At 40.7% G+C, this 26025-nt stretch overlaps 1 protein-coding gene across 1 annotated transcript; it reads right to left on the bottom strand.

Annotated features, from left to right (window-relative positions):
* Nucleotides 1-223: 223 nt before the first annotated feature.
* PDXDC1 (pyridoxal dependent decarboxylase domain containing 1) lies at nucleotides 224-25203 on the bottom strand. Its single transcript, XM_005522908.3, has 23 exons — nucleotides 25079-25203; nucleotides 19258-19331; nucleotides 18664-18729; nucleotides 17419-17502; nucleotides 16369-16515; nucleotides 15648-15837; nucleotides 15096-15164; nucleotides 14515-14593; nucleotides 13926-14010; nucleotides 13030-13078; nucleotides 12830-12931; nucleotides 12541-12666; nucleotides 11807-11857; nucleotides 10831-10894; nucleotides 9907-9995; nucleotides 9165-9270; nucleotides 7958-8129; nucleotides 7193-7311; nucleotides 6242-6363; nucleotides 4384-4476; nucleotides 4199-4295; nucleotides 2931-3035; nucleotides 224-2151 (listed from the first exon to the last, which is right to left on the bottom strand). Exons 1-23 carry the CDS (start codon nucleotides 25097-25099, stop codon nucleotides 1892-1894), a joined length of 2370 nt encoding a protein of 789 aa, XP_005522965.1. The 5' UTR covers nucleotides 25100-25203; the 3' UTR covers nucleotides 224-1891.
* Nucleotides 25204-26025: the final 822 nt, after the last annotated feature.

The raw sequence follows: 26025 nt of genomic DNA on the forward strand, positions 1-26025 counted from the left end.
AAATCAGGGTTTATTTGAAGTAAGAATTTAGCTTTGTTTCGGTTCTGTTGCTCCAGTGCAGTAATTTGATGGGCAGAGGTAGAGAGGTGGCAATGCTGGAGACTGACAAGGTGAGTCACTGCACTGGTGTGCATGTCATTAAATGATTTTGCACACACAGGGAAAGAAAGAGCTTGCTGAAATGTAGGGAAGCATCCTTCAACAATAACTTAATTCCAGAATAATAATTTGAAGAATCTTTATTGAAACATTCAGGTAAGTATTTAAAGAATGAAGCTCATTCCAACAAAACTACTGATTTAACATTTCCAAATATAAAAACATTAAAAATTAATCTTTGTGGGGATAACTTTTATCCCAGCAAATTACTGTTATTAACATACTTCATTGCACTAATGAAACCAAGGAGGAAGACTAGTCAACTTAATTGCTTTTGCACTTTAGAAAAAATTGCACTGATTTACATAAATTACCCAAGCAAAATTAACCTTGTTCATGGCGTCCCAGCACTGCCAGGCTTCAGAAGCTGAGAGTCAAATCAGGTGCCAGTAGAATTCAAAACCCTCAAATTTTGCAGATTATCAAAGTAAGTTCCACTACCACTACTGTCATTATGGTATTAAGGGATGCCTGTGCGGGAGGAAAGGGAGGGAAGAAGAAACCCAAATGGAGCAAACTGCAGTACTTGTATCGAGTTCTAGAGGGAGGGGAGGGTTTGTATCACCATCAGGTTACTTGGGGAAAGCAAGTGTTGCCAAAGATGGCTTTTGCACAAGAAGCTCTGAAAATCTGCAGTGAAGCAATTAAGATGATTTGGGGGAAAACACTTTTACACATTGGATTTTGATTTATTCAAAGCTTTGCTTGTGCATTAAGTAGTCCCAGACACTCTGAAGTTGTGCTGTATGTAAGTAACCTAAATAATTTCTTTTGACTCTGTACAATTCCTACCACAGGTAAGTTACTGTTATTCAAAAAATAAGTGTCGAAACCATCACAAATGTATTGGTTTTTCAAGCTTTACTACAGCTATCTTTAAAAATACACAACAGAAAGAACTCCAGTTACACTTCATGAACATGTTCAGTATTTGGTGTGTAAATGCCGTGCAAAGGAAAGTAATGGTGCCTTGTGCTCCTTCCCAGGGCAGGAGTAGGAGGCTGGCCAGGCATGCAGAGGCACTATTGCTTTCTAGAAGGCTGAAAATTCACTAACTCAGTCCCAGTGTACCCAGGGTTGTGGCTGAGGGGTGAAGTAGTACAAGAGCAGGAACAAAGGGGTGATGGCCCAGTGCTCCTCAGTGACTCCCACCCACCAGGGCACCTGTCCCTCCCCAGTGCCCAGCACCCTATGGCTCTTGGGCAGGGTCTGGGTAAGGTAACAGAAAAGAAGCAACACAGAACTAAGGTGTCTTCAGGAGATGTTGTGCAGGAGAGCCTAAACTGAATTTTGAATACTAAAAAGGTGAACAACTGGCAGTTGCTTTTTATAAAGTATAGTAACATAAGATAATTTATAATTGCTGGGTGCAACTGTATTTTTCATCATGTGCATGGTTGAGTGGTTAGTTAGCAACTTGTCATGCGTGGATTCCTGCAGGAATGATAACTGCCAAGTGTTTTTACAAATGTTCATGAGCACTTAATAAATTTCACTACAGCTTTGGTGACAACAACATGGAGAGGATTAAAGCAACTGTAACAAGTGTACAATAAGACAAATCTCTGTCCCAGGGGAGGGAATGTATATTTGTGCAAAATCCCAGTTAATAAGTTACAGTAGTTATTACTGTACTGTGTGTGGCACTGTTCACATTTTCAATGCATCATTACCACCCTGCCTCCTTGGGCAGGGGCCTCCTCAGCACAGTCTGAAATCCACACTCTGGATTTTATCTTTGACTAGCATGGTCCTCTGCCTTGGTGCAGTCTGGTGGCAATTTTTCACTGTGAATGTCCTCAGTGTCTGTCTTTGCTGACGCCACCTCCCTCTGCTCCTCTGCTCTTTCCATTTCCAAAGGTCCTTGCTCTTGGCCAGGGGAGAGATTTGGGGGTCTCTGATCAAGCTTGTCCAGGTCATCACAGTGGCTGATGGAACTGGTCTCACTGAACCCATCAGAGTTTCTCAGAGACCTTTTGAAAGCTTTCTGACCTGTGAAGTATTTGAAGCATTCATGAAGGCAGCAAATACAGACAGTGGTGTGCACAAGTTCAGTTTCCAAAGGAAGTACTGGGATTTTGTAACAGGAGAAAAGTAGGTTTTGTTTGCGTGCTACTTTGGACCCTGAACATAGAGATCCAGACAGGTCTGCAAAGTAATAGCACCTGTTACTGTATCCTGTGTATGCAGAGACAGAGAAACTGAGCTGAAGCCAAGATGCCTGCTTAAAACTGAAATCATTCCAGGTAAGACAACTGCACTGACAGTCATAGGCTGGAAGCCACCAGCCCAGAAGGCGAGTTAAAACTGGGTTTCCTGGCAGGCAAATCAGCATTACTTACTAATACAACTATGCAGAGAGTGCCATAGATTTAACCTATCTTCACCTCAGAATGGCTTAGGCCACAAAATATTTGGTAGCAACAGAATTGCAGCTGCTGAAGTACATGACTGCATGTTATTATGCTTTTATTTCAAATAAAACTTTTGGCTTGGTTGTCTGCTCATTTTTAAAGGTCAATAACCCCATAATATTCCACAGGAAGATTCTAGAGTTCAGGGGCAGTTGTCAGTTAATAGGACAACTTCCTGTAGTCCCAGGAAGAATATGTGAAGAGAAAACAGCTTGGGGCAGTGTTCTGTGCCATGTGTACATTAAGGTTTTTAAGGTGGTAGAAGATGAGCTCTTGTTCCAGATGTGACAAAAGATGTAATGTGTGTCTTCCTGTGTCAGGGGAAGTTTTAGAAATTAAACTTGCACAGAAACTTACCAGGAAGTCTTTGCTTTGCAAGGCTGGAAGTGGGAGTTGGTGGTGGAGTGCTGCCTGTTCCTTGGGCCTTTGATACATACATAGATTCTGTAGATTCTAGAGAGCCTGCAGGTTAAAAAAAATAAGTTGACTAAAACTTAATTCTGAAATGGCAGTATTTTGAGTTTAAAGTGTCACATGGGGGTGATGCTTTTCTGAGAACCCAAGGACACCAGTGCTGAGACTTCAGAAGTGAATTGTTTCCCCTCACCCTCATTCCACAACACTGCTACACTCTGTACTCCCATTTCCTTCCTGCCCTGGGTATGTGACATCTTCCCAGCTGGAAGCTATGCAGCAGTGCACGTGGAAGGGGGATCCAGCCATGCAGCTCAGCATTCCCAGGTGAATGGGCTGTGCTCTGCTCTAAGAACCTGCCACTTCATGCATCCAGAGCCTCAAAGGCCCTGAGCACAGCAGGAAGTTTTCCCTGCAGGGTACAGACACACAGTGTGCCCTGGGTGTGACAGATACTCTGCTGAGCCCAGGAATATTAATTCCTATGAATTCCACAGTACTTTTACAGTTAAAATTTATAATTTCAGGTATTATTATGTTGGTACATCAGTTTCACTGATGTAGAAGCTTATAGTCAGCGCTTTCTACATCCCCAGACAAATTGCAAATCTGAGAGTAAAATACAGTGCTTCACATGGCACCATTCTGTTTACTACTGTTTCCCACACAGCCCAATTGCTGCCAGGTCCCAGCTTACTTTAACCTGTTCTCCAGTTACTGGATATGCAGTTTAGCACATAGACCAGCACTTATCAGGATGGCAACAGCCAGATGCCCTCCCAAACCAGGATTCCAGACAGACATCCTGTTCAGGGGCACAGTGGAACATGAGTGCCCTGGAATCACGGGAGAGGATGCATGTGCACTCACATAACGAGCAATGTGCTAAGGCTAAGTTACCCCCAGCTCAGTATTTACCCCTCCAGACTCCTCCAGGATATGCAACCAGAGGTCACAGGAATGATTCCTCTATTAATAAATGCCAGTGTCTACCATGGCTTTTTTTAACACAAGAACAAAATGTAAACTGTATGAGAGAGAATAGACGATTCTTACTGTGCGTTACAGAAATAGTGCAGAGCATGTTTTGTGCATCCCAAGGGTGGATTGTGGCACTCATGATCAAACCAGCACAGGAATGTGTGCTGCAGGTTCAGTACACAACAGTCCCAGTGCCAGCATGACACAGCTGCAGGTGACCCAAACCCTACCTGCTGTCAAATTGAACGTCCTTCCCTTGGGTGAGGCTTGGAAGGGAGAAAACCAGTTCAGCACAGAGCCCACCACTGGGATCTGTCGCAGCAGCCCCTGCAAAGCACAACCCAACACTGGTGAGGAGCTCCCCAGGGGCACAAGTTACCTCAAGGTACCACAGGGCTGGTGTTTGTGGCCTCACCTCTTCCAGCAGTCGTTCTTCATTTGCTTTCTGAAGCTGAAGCTGTGCTTCCTGTATCCCTTTTCTAACAACTTCAGTCATGTTTTCCAACAGCTAATAAAACCCAGAAATAAGGATATGTATTATTTGGACTTGAAACTGTCTTTTTAGTTCAGGTTTTCAGGATGAAGATGGGATAGTCAGATATTTTTTCTAATTTAAGACAGTATGTGACAAGCTCTATCTTACTATGACTATAAATTAAAGTCCTGACTGCAGGACTTTTTTAATACATAAAGCCAGAGGAAATAATATCATTTTAAAGAGGCATGGTACTTTTTTTTTTTACACTTAGAAATGAGCCTGTGACCCAAATTCTTTGAAAACCTGCTTAGCATATAAATGTTCCTCAGATGAATGTCTGGGAAGAATGTTTATGTTTATAGAGTACACTTTGGTTCCTAGAAACACTCATGACTTAAATCAGCCTTACAGTAGCAAGTTATGGTTCAGCCTATCAGGTTCACTTTGTTTTCCTGCTCTCATAAACAACTGCCACTGATCCCTGTGGCAGCCCAGGCCAGCACCAGCAGTGTTTAATACTGCAAAGGGCAGGCAGTTTACTGGGACAGCTGCGGGGGCAAGGAATGAACAAACCCAAGGAGCTACATCTTTGTTTGTGCAAGACAAATGCCAATTTCCATATATTAATGTTGGTTTTAACATTGCACAAGGACAGGCACTTCTTCCATAATTCCAAAAATCTGTGTTACTGTCAGCTAATAAAAGGACAAAGAAGCAGCTGCTCCTTTTCCCTCAGGGAGAGGCCAGCCAGGAACTGACACCCCCATGGCAGCTCAAGACCCCAGGTACTCCCTGGCTACAGGAGGGAGGGCAGTGGGATGGAATTCAGAGTACCAGGAAGAACTAGTGCGTTTCTGGCCCAGTCATCTTCAGCTCTGCTCATGCCTTTCAGTGCCTTTACTGCATGCCTCAGGGCAGGCTAGACTGATGTGGATTTTTTTTCTTGCACTACTCTGTTCCTCCCTGGAACCTTCAGGATCCAAGAGGCCCATTCAGCTCCAACCTCTCCATTGTAACAGTTAAACTGAAGGTGCTCCACAGACAAAACATTCCTCATGTCACTCTCCAAGCAGCACAGGGAGTCAAGAGTGGGCAGAAAGTCACTGCTAGAAAAAAAATTCATTGCAATAATCAACATATTCCCATGAGCAGAAATAGGCAAAGGATTTCTGAAGTTCTATTTATTTTTGAGGTGAGAAAATTAAATACCCAACACTAGCAGAATGAAGGGACAGGTGTAATGCAGGTCACTTAGGAATCCTATTTTAGAGAACATTTGGAGAACTCCATTCAGGTAAATGCTTTGACAAATAGACATTGCATCATCAGCTTTATTACTTAACAGATAACTTGTAATTTCTGAGTTTAAGACACCAGTTTAAAATTTTTCACACATTTTAGAGCATAGTCTTATCTTAAAGCTGGTATGTGAAGAATCTCAATCCCACCACATCAAGCAGTGAAGAGAAACACCAGCTCACAATCAACCTACACCTTCATTTTTGTTTTTTGACAGCTTAAAATCTGGATAATAAAATGAGGCGGTTTCAGTACTACTGAAGGTTTTCATTAGAACTACTGCACACAGGACCATGAACACAAATCCAGACATCCTCACAATATCATAATCCATAATTCTCCATATGCACACACAGATTATTCCTTCCATAGTAATCAAAACTCTTATGGCCAAGGACAACTTTTACTTTCACAATGAACAAAACCATGTCCTGAAGCCAATATGAAAGGGGAGAAAAAAAGGTGCTTCAATATTTAGTGAGTTATTAATACATACTCTTGAATTTTCTTCAATTTCTCTGCCTGTTGCTGCAATAGTTTCAACCAACTCTGACACATCCAGATCCTCTGTGACCATGCCAATGTAAACACAGTTCTTCTGTCCTCCGAATTCTGGACCTGGGGGCACAGGGAGAGTCAGGTCTTTGTGCTGAACAAATCTGCAATCCTGCAAGGGCTGCAGCACTTGTGCTTGTGAATCTGGAAATCCCAATACACACCCCCTCTCCAGTACCTAAGGGCAGGATCTATGTGGGTACAAACTATTCAGGCCAAGAAAGTTCAGCCCTGGGGGTTTTCAAAGACAGGAAATATAACCTGAGCAAGAAAAACAGTGGATATTTTATACAGTCAAGGAGATGTATTATAAATATCAGTGTTGAATATGCTTTAAGCTCCTTATCTTCCTGCCATTTACAGATTACTCAGTTCCACAACCATAGGGCACTTAATTTTTGACAGCTGATCAGAAAAAGATCAGAGTTCTGAACAAGCAAATTACTACTTTCAGCTATCATGTGGCACTGTGTAAATGTGAAAATGTTGCTAATTATCGCAGAAGTCATCTAAAGCTTTTAATTGAGCCACAGAGAAGAGTGAAGCCATCAGTGCCAGTGAGTTTGGAATGAGATCTGCTTTCCACTAGATCCAGCACCACTTGAGAAGGCTCAGATTCCAAAAAGGAATGCTGCAGCTTTTATTCCTTCTGGGAAGGAAACCCTTCTTGGTCTAGTTGCCCACACATTTCTGAGAATAGTGCACCTTGCTCACCTGGTGAGCACTCCTGAACTGAAACAGGGGGGAGGTGGGAACAGATAGAGGTGTTCCTTCTGCAATAATCACATGGGCAGCAGCTCATTCTGCATTATAATGACCTATCAAATCATTCTAGCACAGCTAGGAGAATGACTACTAGCATGAACAGAAGTTCTTTAAATAGTGCAGTTACCCAAAGAAAAAGTGAGATCCGACTCCAGTTCATTTAACTTTTTCAGAAGTTCTGTATTGATTTTTTCTAGTTCTTTTTCTTGTTTATCATCATTCTTCCCATCACTGTGATAGTTGTACCTTCAAACCAAGCCAAGAGATAGTAATTTGACTTTTCAGTACATACAAAAGCACCTACACATCTAACACATTTCTAAAAATTCCTGTATTTTACAAACAAAAAACCTCAGAACATTATAGCTCCTCGCAGCAACTTTATTGGCATTTGTCATCAGGGATTGGGGTGGGCTGAGCTTGCTGCTGAAAACTCAACGCAATAGATTTCTGGTTGCTATATTGATTATAGCTGAACTGTTCTGACTATACAGAATCCTTCCCAGAGGGCTGCATCAAAGGATCAGAACAGACACTTGGAGGGTTTTTTGAAGTCTATTCAGGGTATCAGTGAGTGCCATTATAGATAAAAATAGCTTGGCTAAAGACAGTGGGATACACTTGCTCATTACATATCCCCCACACACACACGCTGCCTCCAATGTTACAACTGGTGCCCAAAGCAGCTCTTCAGCTTTTCTTTAAAAAAAAAATCAGAGAAAATCACTTTATAAAGGCAATTTCCTAAAAAGCAATCAAAGCTTCAACTGGGTGCAAAGCCAGATAACAATCAACAAATGAAACATCCAAGTCACAACTGAAGAGACCACATGGTGCTTGCTGTCTGCTCAAGCATGGTTTTTGCAAATACAGCATGAAGAAAATAATTTACCTCACAACACCTAACCCTGGCCAGCCAAGATCTTCAATATACAACAGGCCAACTGTTCTTCTCACTTCTTGCTCAAACTCCTCTCTCAGCTGCAGGGTACTTGTCAACACTGGTATTTTCATTTTTAAGCAGTCTACCAACTGATCAATGTCTTGTATTTCAGTTCCTAAAACTGCAGAGCAGAAGTGTTAGTGTGTGGTATAAGTGTGATGGACATGACACAGATGTCTGAATTAAGGATTTGTAAAGGAGCTGCTCTGCAAGTTAATCACTAATACAATTTACAGATAGTGTTGAATATCTTGGTCTATGTAAGTAGGTTTTTGGTTCAGTTATCTATGCACTGATACATCAAAATGAAAGGAAGTAAGGATTTCATAAGAACCTAATAAAAAGGATTTTCTCATGTTACAAACTACTAAGGATATATTACAATAACTCCTTTACATTACATCAGTAGCTAGCATTAAAAATCCCCACAAACTTCCTCTTCCCATAGCCCAGCTGGACATGAATTAGCTTCTGTGCTGGTTTAAAACAAAACATCACAGCATCACCAAGTAATTTTATTCTCAAATCTGCTGTTCTATGTATACCAGGACCTTCTCTCATGAGTGTCAGCTGTTCTACGGCCTAAGCCCCTCACCCCACACAAGCCAGCAGGAGACACTGCACCCGCTGAGCCCTGCACTCTGCTCTGTGCTTCTGCAGAGTCTAAACTAAGAGTTCAAGACACTTTCCAAAACACAGATTTATTTATTTTTTTTACATCCCCCCCTGCACCAGTAATTATAGAAAACCCTGGAGGCTTAGTAAATAATTATTTTAACTAAGTAGCTGTATTTTGAACACAAGCATCATTGCAGTGTTGAAACACCTGTGTAGAAAGGTCAGGCATCTGGTGTTAAGCAGCTGAGAGAAGGAATTTAACTGCATTTCCTAATTAACTGCTCTTCCTAATGAATCTAAAAAGTAAGCAGAAAGTCTTTCTCTGCAGAGGTAGTGAGGCAACGTGACCCACAAGAGCTGGGCTCCCATTAATGCACCCAGTGCTGAGGCGGTTTTGGTTTGTTCATAAGAAAATCCTCCCCACAGGAGAATATCCTGAGAAGCTTCTTGAGCATATCTGCTTTTACCCCAGGAGACTGTTGTACCATTCCACAGCAAAGCCCAGCATTTACAAGAGGCTGACTGGAGTGAATGTTACCTGCAGAAGTCATGAGAGGGCTGAAGCGCACACACATGCCTTCATCCTCCAGTTCCACCACATCAACTCCGCTGGCAGGAACCAGCTGTGCCAGCTGCTCTCCCAGCTGCAGGGACAAGGCACAGTTAGGGAACTGGACAGAGTGTGGCTCCTGCAGGCCCTGCCTCAGCTTAGGGAACAGCATGGACACAGTTTTCTCTCAAAATCAGTTCTTGCACCAAAATACTTCACCCTGCGGGTGAGATGACTGAGTTTGACAGATCCTTAAAATCATGAAAATTTGGGATAAGCTGCAATTGTCACTGCCATTAGGTATGCCATGATTACTGCACAAGGGACCCAAACCAGCAATGTGCTCAGCTCTGCCAGCACAGGCTTCTAGAATTAACTCAAGAGCTGGAAAAGGCTCTGTTCAAGAACACACAGACACTGGCAATAGAGCATTTGGCTGATTTAAAAGAATTCTGAAGTTTACACATATTCCCACAAAACTAAGGGGAAAACCAACAGCTTAATATTTAGGAATTATTTCAGTACTAATTATGTGTAAAATAATCAGAAATGTGAAAGGAAATTTGCTTCAGAGCAGATTAATCTTTTAAATAGCCACAGGTTTTGCAAAGGAAATGGGATGGAGCATATCTTTCAAACTACTCTAACAAAAGGTTTATAGCTCCTGATGACCCCTTAAATCATTCCATTGTCACTCCCCTTCCCTAAAGAGAAACGCATCCATTCTTACCCACTGATTGAAGGTGTCATAAATGTGCCCTTCATTGCTTATTATGGGGTGCTGAATACTTGAGGCCTGTGCAGCATGTGAGGTCTGATCTGAATCCAAAGATACAAGAAACACAGAAATGGATTTATATTTAATTAATTAAATAAAAGGCAACCTAAAATTCAGATAAAATATAATTACATTTCCTAGCTAATGTAACACATCTACACCATGTACTGAGCCTAGAGCAGATGAACATGGATGTTTTTGTAAAAATATGTTGAACATGATAAGTACTAGAAGTAAAACAGAGTTGAATATAATAGCTTAAAAAACAAAAACAAAACAAAACAAAACAAACCAGTAAAATTCTTCTGAGTTTTGAGCTTAAAATGCCCCAATGGAAATACAACCAGTGTTTTCACAAAGCAAAATCCCATCACAGTAGGCTGCAATATTTAATACCTGTGACAGCATTTCCGGAGCTGTTCCAAATGAGTTCTGCTGCTCTTAAAATTATTGCAACAGTAACTGTAATCAGTAAAACACAGCAACATAGTGCTTGCCACAAGCTATGAAAACCTGAACAATCCAAAATCTCTTCCCACCAATACACTCATACCCAGCCTGCAGCTTGTAAGAGACTTCTATCATCTGCTCTCAAGATCAAAATCATATGCAAATCTTCTCACTCAAGAAGGCAGAAAATTACTTGTTATGAAAATTTAAAACACTGCAGTCTGTCTAAAAAAAGAACCTATCACGTGTATGATTTGTCACAAATTATGACCAGCATTCACAACCTTTTTAAAAGTACATTACATGACAGAACTGCACTACATCACATTTATCTCAAATTTATTTGGTGAATTAGTAGTTTAAAACACTGTATAGAGGGGTTTGTTGTTGTTGTTGTTGTTGTATGGTTTTAAATAAATCACATACCTCTATTTGAATATTCCTGGAAAAACTTGAAAACTACTACTGGTGAACTCAATTCATCTTCAACCTTCAACAGAAAAAAAAATATTTTCTCCTGTTTTTTAAAGATGTAACACCATGCACAATTCCTTACACTGCTAAGCAAAGCTTGAGTTCTCTTGGAAATCACCCCAGAATCACTGGGAAACATCAAGGAAGTTCCAGCAGGAAAAGTAAGACTATAATTGATCCTGCTTTGGATCAGTTTGGAGAAATTGACTGGGCTACTTCTGCAGACAATCAGAGGCTACTTTTCACCATCCTAAAAATGCAGGATTTGTTTAAATAGAAAGGTAAGTGATACAGTAACTTGATCTCCCAAGGCCTTTAATACTCTACAGCTCGCTCAGTAAGCTGACTATATTTTCTATACATCAAATACCAACTAAAATTCAGGTGTGGGGGTCAGGGAGTAAAATCACCAAACCCTGTTGGACAGGACATCTCACAGAAACTGAATATGGAATGGGTACATAAACTGTAATTTCTAAACCTATTTCTGGTTTAAAAACCTCAGCTGGGATAATTTTTGCATACAACTTCACAGGGTTCACAATATGATCTCAACAGCAGGGTAAGATACAGCAGAATATATTACAGACACTTAGGGAAACTGGTTTCATAAATGTATTACTGAGCAAACCCATGTTCTAAATAGAATTAAATCAAGCTCTGAACACAACTTCTGGATGCTCTTCTGTACTCCCCTGGGTGCACCAGTACAGAGCAATGGAACAAACACGATCCAGAGGTCACACACAGCCAAGCCATGAGATTTCATGGAACACCAGAACTTAATTAGAAAGATCCCAAGTGTCTTCAAAACAGTGGCTATGATTCACATAATATTTTTAAATAATTTACTCTAGTCAAAGTTATTCTGATCATTTAACAGGCAGAAACTAAGATATACAACCAAAGCATTAAAAATAGACTGTACCGAAGTCTTAATGAAATCCAGGTTTTTCAAGTTTTCCAGCAGCCTTTGACTCTAGAAGACCAGAGCAGAGGAAGAACAAATGGAAGTGAGAAATACGGTTTTAGCAGTTAATTTAAAAAACATTAAACAGTGACAATTTTTGAGCAAACCCCTCCAACATGTCAGAATCATCCAGTTTTAATTTGTAAATTTGGAATGGAATAGGAAAATATTTTCTGGGTTTAGCAAAACACTAACTACAAAGCATGACCTTTAAGAAATAATTTTTTGCATATAAGTGCTGTATTTTGTAACTAACACATTATATTGGACCTTTTATTGAAGTAAGGGCTCCAAACACAGTGTACTTGTACCTCAAGAAATGTTTGGAAGTCCTTTTTACTAAAAATAATTTACTATTACTTAAATCAATACAATGCCAAGTAGAGTAGGAAAATAGTCTCTCTAAAGAGCTTTCAAGCAAGAATAGTTAAGTGACAAAAAAGGAAATTAAATTACTTCACTGTCTAGGAAGAACACTTTTTTCTCATTTAAAAAACTATACATACAATCTAATAGTAAAAGCACATCTCTCCTTCAAACATTTTCCTGTGCTTTCATTGTGGGTGTAACAATATGACCCAAAATTATACTGTCAACAACTGCCGTATTTTAGTTGAATCTTTACAACACATCACAATAACCAGAAAGATCTGTCAAGAGCTGTCATACATCATTGCTGAGCTGTTGCTCACCAGTTGTGAGGCATGTTTTATCCTCTCCACAATGCCATCATGGCCCAGGTACTGCAAGGAGAGCCACAGGGGCAGGGCACGGAGCTTCTCCACAGGCTGGCTCGATGTCAGCCCCGCTGCCAAGGACTGAGGAGGAAAACAAACAAACCATTGTTAACCTCTCTTCAATGCTGCCACTTTTGCCAGCTTTGGAAATTATAATTTAGATGCTTATGAAGAATATGGCAGCACACTGATCAGAACCAAAATCCCAGCAGCTCAAGAATGGTGAGTGAGAATATGAACATACCAAGGATGGATCCTCGTGTCTGTAGAGTGTCACTGCAGGCACTGCTGGGAGCCCCAGCCAGGAACCCAGAGTCAGAGTCATGCTGTCACATTTTGTAGCAGCCTGAAGTTTATTACAATAAGCACAATATAAGCCATATATATTTTGATTAACCTTACACAAGCACATTTTAAAGTTTCTATAAATACAGTGAAACATACCAGTACAGAAGAGGAGACATAACCCAAAGCCAAAGTTGCCAGATTCACGCTGGAAAAAAAAAAGAGGGTTTAGCATATATTAAATATGTATTAAGAGACAGCATTTTAATCTGCAGTTTAAATATTTCATACTGATGTGTAAAGGGAGGTAATTTTTGTTCATATATTTTTCATTAACAATGCAAGAGATGTTGCTACTTAGTATTCTGAGATTGAAAACTCAAAAGTAAAAACCTACCTCATTCTAAAAATTTTCAGTCCAACATTTGGTGAAATCATCACTCAAGGTCATATCCATAATTTAGCATCTATTTGGTATCAGAAATAAATAGTATGCAAATACAGCTATTCTACAAAGTACCAAGAGCAACAGTCTTTATTTCAGCTTAAAAAAATATAATCTTAGAGCACTGGAGTCTTCATTGACATTGTCAAGTTCTTGGAATTTCTTTTTCTCTTGATTTAATTCTCCTCCCACTTCAGTTGCAAACTGGTCTTGCTGCAGCCTTCTTGACAACCTTTACTGAAGTGTCATTTCATCCTCAATAACCACTGTATAATGTCCTCCCTGACTTAGGAGGTCTTTTCAGGCCTCCCTGGCCTAGAAGGTATTTTTATTCGTATTTCAAGCTCTTCAAAGCAAAGGCAGATAAGATTACCATCTGAATAAAAGTGATTACTAATCTGTGCTGAAATTACCTCTCCAATTAATTCTTCCTGTCTATGTAAATCAATTTCTATCTCACAATAACAAAATTACAGCCGTATAAAATGCTTACCATGACAAAACTAAAGTTGTCCCTATGGCTCTTTGTGAGCTGTCAAATTAGATGCTGTTTATCAGTCAGACTTTTTAATGAATGCAGTTATACAGAAATAAGTCCCCAGTTCCATACCCTTCCACATGGAGCCACATCTTGTACTGCTCACAGAGCTCCTTCAGGCGGCCCAGCTTGTCCGTGTGCCCAGCACCTGGAGTCCCTGGGTTGAACAGGGAAAAGGCAGTGACAGAGGATCTACTAAATGAGCCTCTTGTACCGATGAACATCTCAGATCATTTTCCAGGTCCCAAGTAAGCAACAGTCACCTCCCTCATTCATACTTAGAGCAAATTTTGTACATGTGTTTAATTAACTATAAGAAAAATATAATTTTCAAGCTAAAGTTGATGGCACATCCATCAAAAAATTCTTAAGTGTTAGTGTAAAAGTGATTTTTAACAAGAGATCTGCACTCACTAAAGTAAGTTAGTCATATTAATACATCAACTGACATATGCAGAACTCTAACAGCACAATCCAAATTTAAATCAGTAAAATAAAATTCCCTTTGGACAGATAATTATTGTGTGGTCATTAAGATTATTTCCTGATATTTCTTCATATGAAATCACTGAGCTGTTTAGGAAAATATATTTTTATTTTTTTATCATACATGTAGTCATGAAATAGCATGGAGATTTTTGTGATTGTCCACAGCACTTACCAGCATTGGCCACAAGCAACAAAGGCAGTTTTCCAAACTCAACATCATCTTTAATCAGTCTGTCCAACAAAGCAACATCCTGGTATCAGTAAGAAAACAATGTATTTGTCAAACAGTGAATTGCTTCTGCTGAACTGGGAAAATGCATTAAGATTGAAAATGAACAGCATTCTGAAGTTCTGAAAGGAAACATTCTCAATGTCTTTGTTTTTTGGCTTGCACTTTCTTCTTCTCAAAGGCAAAATAATCTGAAGGCCAAATAAAACATTTGTGAAAAATAAAACACAAATACAACACATAGTTTGTGAAAGTACTCCAACTATTCCTATGCTAGAAATCTTGCACTAAAAAAGCACTTTACTTAAAAGTCATTAAAATATTTTGCAAATGACAAGACTAAAATACAACCTGCTTTTAGAAAATTTCCATCTATGATTCACACAGCTTTAACACAGAAGACTTAGAGGCTGAAAAAGTAAATGTATTAACAGCTTTTCCTAACAGCATACTTGATATTCATTTAATGAGCTTAAAAACCAACCAACCAAAGCACAGAAAGAACTCAGGGAGGACAAACTTACCATTTGGTGCTGAGATCCAAACATAGTGTTACAAGGCACACGACACATGCAGGAAAGGGGCAACCCTAACTGCAATAGAAACGATGGAATTTCAACTGAGAAATACTCTTTTCACATGTTCACAAATACAGAGACACAAAAGCCAGTGTGACAATAGAAACCTTTCTGCTAAAACTTATAATCAAATTAGTAAGGAAAAAGCACAGGACAAATTATGTATGTTTGGGCTCATGTCTATCTCACATGACCAAGAGCCTATGTAAAGCACAATGTAACCTAGAAACAATCACTCATTTTTTAAGAAGTTAACATGCAGGATCCTTTTGCTGGAAATATTCAGAAAATTTGTCTTCCTCCCACTGTAACAATGCTGCAAAACACAGGCTGATCAGCTACAGCTGAGGTTATGCCCAGTATGGACTCTGCTTCCTTTGCTGTTATTTCCACCATAAGGAAAAGTGAGTTGTCAAAATCCCCAAAGCTATGCAGGCAATATGAAGCCAGAACCAGGTAGGTTCTAATTGCAGCCAAAACTCCCCTGACTGACCTTACCTGATTACAGAGAGCTTGGCCCAGGCCTGTTCTGGCTGCAGAGCTGATGTATATGACAGGCTGCTTAGTGTAGAGCACATTGAACCCCTCAAGTGTATAATCTTCATAGCGGGTGTGAATTACAAGTCGACAGATTTTTAGGAGACCTTCACGATCATCTTCATGATAATAGGCTGATCCATTCTCATACCTGCAAGAAAAGCCAAGTAAACATGAGCAACAAAACCAACACTCAGTTTAGGGACTAAAATGACACTGACCAACAAAAAAGCTTGCCACAGAGAAGATAATCAAAACCCTTCTATTTTCTCAGGCTAAAGTAGATTAAAAGAGAACTTTTACGAGGCAGGCTGAGATTAACAATGAGAGAAGCCTAGTATATATTTTCATTTAGACGCAAAGTAAGAAAGAAAAGAACATCTGGGTTCCTTTAAGATTGCCTTTAGAGAGTTCAAAACCTTGCTTACTAAAAGTGGAGTGTGGGAGGAAACACACGAAAGGCTTCATTCTGGTTTTAACACAGATTTAAATTCTGGACTGCTAATTTTGAAGATAATGCAACCTGATAGTCTTTAGGCTAGGTTAAGGTTGTGTTTCAAACCTTCCAAGGATTACTAACTTTGTGGCACAGTGGTTTCTTTTGTTGACATCCTCAGTTGAATTACATCCATTTTTAAACATTATCACTACGTTATCACACAAGTTACTCCCAGGGACTCACCTGAAAAGCCTGCAGAGCCAGAGAGTAGTGTCAGAAAGGATCCTTGTTGTAAGTTTTCTCAGTCTTTCCCTGTCCAGCACAGATATATAAGCAGCCAAACTATGTCCCAGTAGAGCCATGTGACCCTGTTCACCAACGTTCTGAAGTCTGCAAGCCAGAACAGAGGAACTGCCAACCAAATCCAAGTCCTGGGCATTACAGTAATATGGGGATTATGGATTTTTAATGTAGACTGGCAGAATTGGTTGAGTTGTGATGTAAATATTTAGCAGAGAGAAGTGTAGTACATCCTCCTGCATACCATACTCAGCTGCCAGTGCACACAGAGCACTTCACTTGTCCCAGCTGCTCACAGAAACAGCTCCTGCTTTTGAAACAGCCAGCATGAGCTGGAACCAAGCACCTTATCTGCACTGGGACTTGAAAGGGCATTAATACCCTTCTACACACAGAAAACTCAGGATACTTGCATTACTATTTTTAGAGGCACAGCTTTTCTTTGTTTGTTGGGGTTTTGTTTTGTTTTTTTTTAAATCTTAAATATGCTTTTTGAATTTTAGTTTTCAATAATCCTCTGCAGATCAGTTAGTATTATTTCCATTTTACTGAAAAATGGAAACAAATTTTATTTTCTTTCATTTTAAAATCTACAGACACATGATAAAAATCTATTTGCATTCAAAGCTTTAAGACTTTCTGACTTAAAACAACTTTCAGAAAGTGGAAAAAAATAAGCTGTCACATGAGAAACAGCTCCCTTGTATAACTTAATTGAGTAATTAGTAATAGAAGCCTTGTAATTTTAAGAAAGCCAAGCCTCATGCATTATTGTGCTTCACTATACAATGTAAGGTGCCTTTAAAAAAGTTACCTGACTGGACAATATTTTGTGCAACTTTAAATACATAATATATATATTTATATATACAAGTATATATTCTAAAACATAGAGAGAAATTATATATATTGTAACACATATAGAACACAATTTTAAGTGGATAAGTTCTAGAGTGATTAGAATATTAAAACAGTAACTGATATTGGCCTTACCTGTAGGACTGTGACGTTTCCTCTTCTTCCTCTCCATGCATTAGGTTCTGAACTAACTGAAGTATGCTCACCATATCCTGGCCACTGGGAGGGGAAACAAATCCACATTAAAGAGACACAAACAAGTAAATACCAGCATCTAAAAGAGGCCATCTGGGACACTGCACTTTCACTGAAAGCTGAACACAGCAACAGAAATGGTTCCTTGGTCTTAGAAAAACAGATCACAAAGATGAGAATGCTGAATCAATTCAAAACCCTACTTGCTTACAGTAGAAGACTCAGAAAAATAAATCTCCTGATACCTGAAAATTTGGTCTGAAAAGCCTGACTTGCCAACATTGAATTCTTATTGCAACACATCCAACCAAGCCAACAAAGTAGTAACTAAGGATCCACATTTTGCTTCATGTGAACCAGCTTCAGCTCATAACTCAGAACATCTCTTCAACAATTCCCTACAAATCTCAGTTTCTGGCAGATAAGCTACATTAGACTTCTCACATGACATGGTAAAACTGGAAAAGATCTACAACACCTCAACTTTTATAACTCCAACTAACATTTGCAGTAGTGTAAGAACTTACATTGCTTTTTATTCATAGAGAAGATAACTCAGGGTCTCCACTCAAAACCAGGGTTAGTTTTTGCGCAGCAGAGACTTAAATAGCTTTTGCAATATTTTCTGAAGTGCTAGCCTGTGCTCCTGCAGGATCATCTCCCGCAGAGGACACAACCAATTTAAATCTTCATTTTCAGGTACAATGATCTTACCTGCCTTATGCACAAGAGCTCTGTTTAATTTCTATAGACAGCTGTGCTGAAAATGTGGGAGGTTTCTGGGGTTTGGGTTGGGTTTTTTGGGTTTGTTTTTTTTTACTGTTTTCTACCTTATCAGTCTCAGGGTTTTTTTTTTTTAATCTGGGTACTTTAATTCAACAGAAGTCTATATTTACTTTGAGTCTCAATCACAACTGCAGGCACCATGACTTCATCAGATTCCAAGAGTTCAAAATTTCAATCACCAAGGACAAGTAATCTTTTTTTTTCTTTTCTACATGAAAACGAAAATAGTTGGTATGATTATAGTACTACCTTTTTTCCCCTATGTGAGTATGAGAAAGTTTATTATGATGCCTGAAAAATGTTAACTTTTCCATTAATGCAAGTTGCTTAGAAAACAAAGATGCCATGTATAGTTGAAGATTTTGAAAAGAGCGTTATCTAAAAATTGCTGCTGCCTACCTGCCTTGGAGTGGTCCAGGAATATCCTTCCGTGCATATTTCTTTTCATTTTCCTCCTCCACTTTCCTAATTTAAAGACACAGAATAAACTCTGTATTTAGTTTGTGTTTGAGAACATCAAATGTGTAATTGACTTTGACTTGCAGAAATACATACTGATATGTATCTATTTCACTGACAACAGGTTCAGAAATAAACCAGATGAGATTGACACAAAAGTTTAGTTCAGACTGAATTAAAGAGTTCCCCAGTTGTTGGGGTTCTCAATTCTTTAACAGAAAGCTTAGAGAAGAATCTCATATATTTAGGAATCAAAAATTACTTGCACTGCAATAATAATTAAAAAAACTCCTAACTTTGAAAAACAGATTTGTTTTGGGTATTAGAAAACATGCATAAATATGTATACATTTACTTTAAAAATCCCAGCATTTGAGAAACAAAGATGATTTGTATAGGTGTAAGCTTCAGAATGACAGCGTGACCTTAAACTACCAGGAAAATGAGGGGTTTTTCTGCTTAATGCCAGTGACACAAATAATCCTCCCCTTAGCACAAACAGCTGTTGTTTTTTATTGTATCCTTTGCACACACCTCTGGTTGTCTTCCAGCATCTTCATTGCTTCGTTCAGATTCTTCCCCATTTCTGCTAGAGTAGGGTCCACCATCTTTTAGGAAAAATATAGCAATTTTCAAGAAAAGATCAAAACCAATTTGTCTTACTACTGTCTCTACAATCTAATAAATACTACAAGGGGTTAAAAACTCAACATTTGGACCTAGAAAGACAAGAAAGCATCCTTTGAGACTTCCCTAGATAAGAAATAAAATGGCATCATTCCCTGCCATTTCCCCAGCAGACTTTAACACAGTAATTTTCAAAACAGATGAGAAACCTAACCCAAATACTCTTGTAAATCTACTTTTTCCTATTTCTTGTATCTTTAAACCAGCTTTTAATCTTAACTAATTGGAGAAATTCCCTTTATGTAGAAGAAAGAGTGCAACTAACCTGTAGCAGGTAGCTAAGACAGACTGACATGCATCAATTACCCTCCAGCTGCACAGAACAGCCAAAAATCCTGATCTCACTGCTGAAATCAGGTAACCACAGATAATTGCCAGGATGGAAGAGTTTAAAAATCATGGAATGTATTTGTCCTGAACTGATGACAAGCTCAAATTATTTCCCAAAGAACTGCTCTGGCTTTGAAGAAGTCTCCTTCATAATCTTTAACCCAAGAGCCTGACAGAAGCTTGTGACACTGACACAAGACACCTGGACAGGAGCATTTGTCCATTTAAGGATCAGATGCCACTTGAACCTTCCAGAGAATGTGGAAGGTGTCATCTGGCAGAGCCTGGTTTACCTATATTTGAAATTAAATATATAGCCCAGTGTGAGGGTAGAAGGTGACACCACTGCTAAGCCCCATCACGTTAGACAGCAAAAGCCCCCAAGATACTCAAGTGACCCCCATTACAGAGCCCCCTCTCCCTGCCTCTGCATAACCTCCATAAATTCAACACCATGTCATCATCCACGTACCAAAGACCCTGGTGCTTACCCCTGCAGGCTGCTGCTAAGGTTGGGGGATGGGGAGGGACAGGGGTTGTTTAAAGAAAAAAATCCCAAAGGCAATGCATTCACTCAGGCAGATGCAAACACAAAAACAAATTTAATCACAGAAGGTAGTGGGATTCATTTACATGAGGATTTTACACTATTTTCATCCAGAGGACTGATCAAGAAAGGAAAAAAAAATTAAGTTGAGAGTTACCATATGTTCAAAGACTATTTTTAACCAAATATTTTGAGATTTAACTCACATTACAGCAAGTGGTAGGTGGCTGAGAGAATCAGTAGCTGGGCATGGCACAGTGATCAGACCAAGACTGACAATTCTCTATTCCGTGGCTTTGGAAAGCGCAAGTAACAAATGTTTAGGGGGAAGAACAAAAGAAAAGAGCAAGTACTGAGTAGTACTTTACCATCAGAACTCCCAGCACTCAACAATAAATAGGTTTTTACACTTTTACGCTGACTCGTACAACAACCACCATGTATGAGGGCCACAACCTAATTAAGCCCTAAGTGACAAAACAGTACAAATACAAAAAGTTCCAGACCTCATCACAGATTTAAAAAACCCAACACACACCTGCAAGCATACAGTACTCAGGAGAAAACAGATATAACCAAAGGAAAAATATGAATTTGATCTTTGGCAATATGTCCATACATTTTGAGCGGTTTCCAGAGTTACAACATGCCAAAGAAACTCCAGAAAGAAGTCTGGAAAAACAAAAATCAGTTTTGCTCCTGCAAGCCCTTAAGGGAGTAAATGATTGGACGAATCTACTGATTGTGATTATGTCACATAATTTAATTCAGGCTGCCATAAAACATCATCAGTGGCTGGAAGGCAGTTGTTTGAACCTTCCTTAGCATCACATGCAAATATTCAAACAGATCTGCTGTAAATGAGGACTCAAGATGTAGAGACATTACAAAAAGGGCTCTGAGCTGTTTTTTTTGCTACTAACATAAAATTCACCTGCTGAAATGACATCAGATGTTAAAAACTGCACATCCTTACCTTGTGACTCATCGTGTCTCACTAATAATTACACACACATGAAACCTTTCTGCCAATAAGCTGTCAGAAAAACTACATATAATACAAAATACAACTTTAAAACTCCGAGTTACACTAAGCTCCGAAAAATGCTATGAAAGCCACAAAGTGACTGAATTCTGATAAAGGCTGAATTGGAAAATTAATCCCTTCTGATGTTTTCCAATAGCTAAGTGGATATGCAACAGTTTATTTTCTCCCCTGAATTCTGGAAGGAGAAAAAGCCCACTTTTACCTGCTGCATGCTGAACTTTCTATATGCTCCTTCTCTGCTCACATCAGTAAGGGCATGGAGGTGGGAAGCAGGAGACTTTTTGCTTATTTTAAGCAGCAAGAAAAATAGGTGTGTCAAAGTTGCAGCAACAAACCATTTAGTTAAGGAAAGTTTCTGAACACACTTTAATAACAAGAGCAGTAATAAACAGAGTATTTGTTTCATGGTCTGGAACTGGTTTTGAAAACAACTGTGGGAGGAGTTCTTGAACACTCCCTCCTGAACCACGAGACAGCAAAGGTGTTTAGGGGGTTAAAGCAGCTGCAGGAAGTTCCTGCACTCAATCTATCTTTCCTGGATCACAGGCAGCCTTTGACCGGGGGGGGGGGGGGGGGGGGGGGGGGGAAGTTACAAGACACACAAACCCTTCCAAGCTCTAAGGAGGCACCAACCACTGCTTTTTCCTTCCAGATGTCCTTTCAGTATCCCAACACCTCCTGCCTCTCAGCCCCTCACAGACCCTGACATACCTCACTCACCCTGCTTCAAATGTTATCATTCATTGCCTTCAAATGTGTTAATCCAACTCCCTAAGGTTATCCTGCAAAAGCTTTGATGTGTAGTCACTTCCCTATTCTGTAACTAATAACTAATTTGTTACTTTATTAAGTACTTTGAACTGTGAACTGTTTATCATTCTATAGGCACGATGTCACACCTTGGAGTCACTTGGCAACTGAGAAGAGGATAAGGGGCCATTCTCCAACTGTGATAAGACTGAAAATGCTGCTTCTATACCAATGTTTTACAATCTTGATTTTGTATTTCTGTAGGCTGTACTCTTAATGCAATAAAGGGATAAATTTTAAACAGTCTACATAAACTAATGTTGTGCAAAGCAACTCACAGGTGTAGCTCATTCCCTGTTTCATGGGAGCTCATTTTCCCACTACATTATTATAACACCTTAAAAGAAAGTTTCACCATAAAAAAGCAAAACCTCTGCTCAACAGTAAATTAATCTCAAATCTTAAACAGTAACAGTATTCTTCAGGCAAAAGAATATTGCTTTTATTCTCCAGGGTAAGAAAAGTTTAAGATAACAAAAAAAGCAGATACTTCATGACTGTTTGGCTTGAATAAAAATGGCACTGTGTCATTACAAGGCTTCTGCTTATAGATGTTCATTCTTTTAATCTTCATTCTCCTGACATGCACCAGAACCTTAATGCAGCTCTGCTGTGAGATTTCTGTAGACCAGGATGTTGTGGTAAATAGCACAGTAACAAAAGACAAGAGCCACAGGCTGAGCAATAAACCAAAACAGTTTTTTCCATGTTTAGGGAAAACACTGCTGGAGAGACAGCAAGAAGTTACAAGCAAAGAATTTGCACTATTTTACCACTGACAATGTCACCTGACTTTAAATTTAAAATCCTTCAGAAGATTGGTCACTTCTCTCAAAATCCAAATGGGGAAAAAAAAACCAGACTAAGGCAAGCTTCTGAAATCTAACACAGGCTTCCAGAATTATTTAAACAAGTTCAGCCCAACAAAAGATTTCTGAATTTCAGATAAAATTAATTGCAATTATATCACTTATGACAACACAATGCCTTAAAAATAATGAAAGAAATATTCTGCTGAAACAAAGTTAATTTGCAAAATCAAGACATTTTTGGTGTGCCCATCTGTGTGTCAGATTCTACAATGGTTTTCATTGCAGTCCTACTGTGCAGGAAGTTTCTCATCTGCTAAAAAAAATCTTTTTCCATTTGCAAGACCCTAATGACTGCAGTCACACATCACTACATTACAGCTCATTAGGTGACTGTACCAAAATGGTTATGAAAAACACAAAGTTGCAACAAATGTAAATGCAAGTTAAAAAGTACCTATCACATCACTGGCACCCTGCTAAGCTACATGTACAAATACATGGCAGGGAGAGAATCCATGGCTCAAATAAAAGTCTCAAATTTATTATGATAATGCTTAAATAACATCCGTGAGATAAGTGGATGGACATTCTCTGCAGAAAAATGTACCCCAGCTTGGAGGAATTTCAAATGTATTTGGGGAGAAGACTTCTGACATACCATGCTCAAGACTTGCTAAACTGCAAATTGTACAGATTTACCACAATCTTAACCAAAGACTATTCCAGGAGGGCACTTACTGCTAAATTCCTAGAAGACCATAATTGTATTATGGCATTTTATTATACAGAGAACTACAGCTTTTATCACCCATGTGGAAAAAAGCCATTATAAACAAGAGGAAGTAAACCAAATTGTAACACTTGACACATATCTATCTGCATATATGGAAAAATCAGACATGCAAGTTTTTGCAGAACATTACACACTATTCCTCACATCAAGAATAATCAAAACATGGACTTCTCTTAGGTATTTCATTCTCACAACGTGTTTATTGCTTCTTATGATAAGCTAGTCAAGCAAAGAACTTGTTCAGTACTACACTTGCCCTGTACTAATGCACCTTCTTTAAATAACCATGTATCATACCAGTGTTCTCTTTGAGTCCAGTTCATAAACAGCATACTCCAAATACTCCCGTGAAGTTTTACTTAATTAAACATTTTCAGAACAAGCAGGAGTCCATTCTGTCAGCACGAGTAAAGAACCTAAACTTTTAAACACTAATACCCTGTAACAGTGTATTCTTTAGGAAGCTTATAATATATCAAACTTTTTTTGTCACCAACCCATTATCCGCGTCAGAAGCATACTTCCCGAATTCCGTAACCATTTTACTGGAGCACATCCCATTCAAATTTCTCTGGGCCACCCCAAGCATCACATAAAACCGAGCGTGCCGCATATAGTAAATGACGCAAGGAGGGGCGTGTGTATTCACAAGCTAGAAGCACACAAAGTACTCGTTATTCCAGAGGCACACTGTCCCCACAGCCGCCGAGGGACGGGCATAAGCTCCGGGTGGGGCAGGACCCTCGGGCCCCAGCACAGGTGCGGAGCAGGCACCGCCGAGCGCCACTGAGTCACAGCGAGAGGCGAGCGGGCTGTGCCGGCACTCGCAGCACTGCACAGCCAATATTTGCTCTCTACACTGCACCGGCCGGACAGCAAACACAGGGCAGCGAACGCCCCATTTCAATTTTAAAAAGGGATAAAATAATATTTTATTTAGTAGTATGTCCTCTTCTATCCTGCTGAAGGCTAACACTCACAGGAAATAAGCTCCATCTTTTTTTTTTAAGGGAAAAAAAAAAAAAAAAGCCGCTCCTCCTAAAGCATTTCCTGATAGTTATTCTGCCTAGTTCCAGATCCGGGACACGGATACCGGTCACACCGGAGGCTGAGGGGGCCGAGGGGGACACGCCCGGGGCGATCCATTGCTGCCCCAAAGCTCCGGCAGGCGAAACCGCCTCAGCCCCGGGGGCGGCGCCGCGCACCGAGCCCCGGCCGCCGCCGCCGGCTCGCGCCCCTCCCCCCCGCCGCCGCGGCCCCGGCCCCACCGCACCCGCCGCAGGCGCCACGGGCGGGGCGCCCCGGCCCGGCAGCGCTGCCCCGCAGACCTTCTCGAGCGAGCCGTCCATGGCCACGGGCCCGGCGCCGCCGCCCCGGCCGCTCCACGCTGGCAGCGCTGACGGGGCCGCGCGGGGCGGGCCGCGCTCGCGCGCTCACCTGGGCAACCGGCCCGCCCCCCGCCGCACGCCCCACCGCGCGGCGCCGGCGGGGGGGGGCGCGGCGGGCACACTGCGCACGGCGCGGCGGGGCCGGCCCTTCCCTCCGCTCACCGCCTGAGGTTGGTCCCCCCACGCCGGCTGTTGGAACAGTCCCGGAGAAAGCCCGGGTCAGTGACAGATACCGGCACATGCGCAGGGAGCACGGGCCGGGCGGTGATGGGCTCCGGTTTTGGCGAGCAGCTGGTAGTACACGGGTTCGAATCCCCGGCGCGGCGTGTTGTGGCAGGCCGGACCACGGCAGGGCTCTGCGTGGCTCCAGCCTTCGCGAAGTTCTCAGTTGTCACCCCGCTGTCGCCTACTTGGGTACCGAAGCCTTCCCTCTGCGTATGGGTCCCGCGCCGGAACGCTGCATAACGGCGGCGGGCAGCACGCACCTGTCCGTGGGCTCCCGTCCGACAAGCAGCCCCCGGAGACCGAAACCCTGGGTTTTTCCTGAGCTTTATTTCTGTTTTTTCAAGCTGGAGTTACTTTTTCCTACATATCCTTCATCGTATTAGTGCCATTGCTGTTATTTAATGGCACTATTTGCAGCAGGCGTTGTTCTGCGCGGGGATGTGTTGGGATGAGGGAAGGGCAGCCCCTGGCCCTGGCACAGCGGGTCTGCCAAGCGCTGGGCAGCGCGCTCTGCACTCTTATTAAAATTTACTTAAATCTACAAGCCATCCATGCCTATTTAGTCGTTCATGGAAGAATTTATTCTTAGTTTCAAAGGGATTAATCCAGGTCACAGAGCGAACTACCACCTCCTGCCTGGAGATGGTTCCCTCAGTCAAGCC

The sequence above is a fragment of the Pseudopodoces humilis genome, chromosome 18 (assembly GCF_049639895.1).
Source record: "Pseudopodoces humilis isolate 2021_Gansu_Grassland_sample_001 chromosome 18, ASM4963989v1, whole genome shotgun sequence".
Classification (NCBI taxonomy): Eukaryota; Metazoa; Chordata; class Aves; order Passeriformes; family Paridae; genus Pseudopodoces; species Pseudopodoces humilis.

Coding starts and splice junctions, on each gene's coding strand:
- PDXDC1 (XM_005522908.3), bottom strand. CDS start 25,099: ATGGACGGCTCGCTCGAGAAG. Junction 8,130..9,164: donor CCCTCTCATGACTTCTGCAG/GTAACATTCACT, acceptor TCTGCTCTGCAG/TTTTAGGAACTGAAATACAA. Junction 6,364..7,192: donor GGATCTCACTTTTTCTTTGG/GTAACTGCACTA, acceptor CTGTGCCCCCAG/GTCCAGAATTCGGAGGACAG.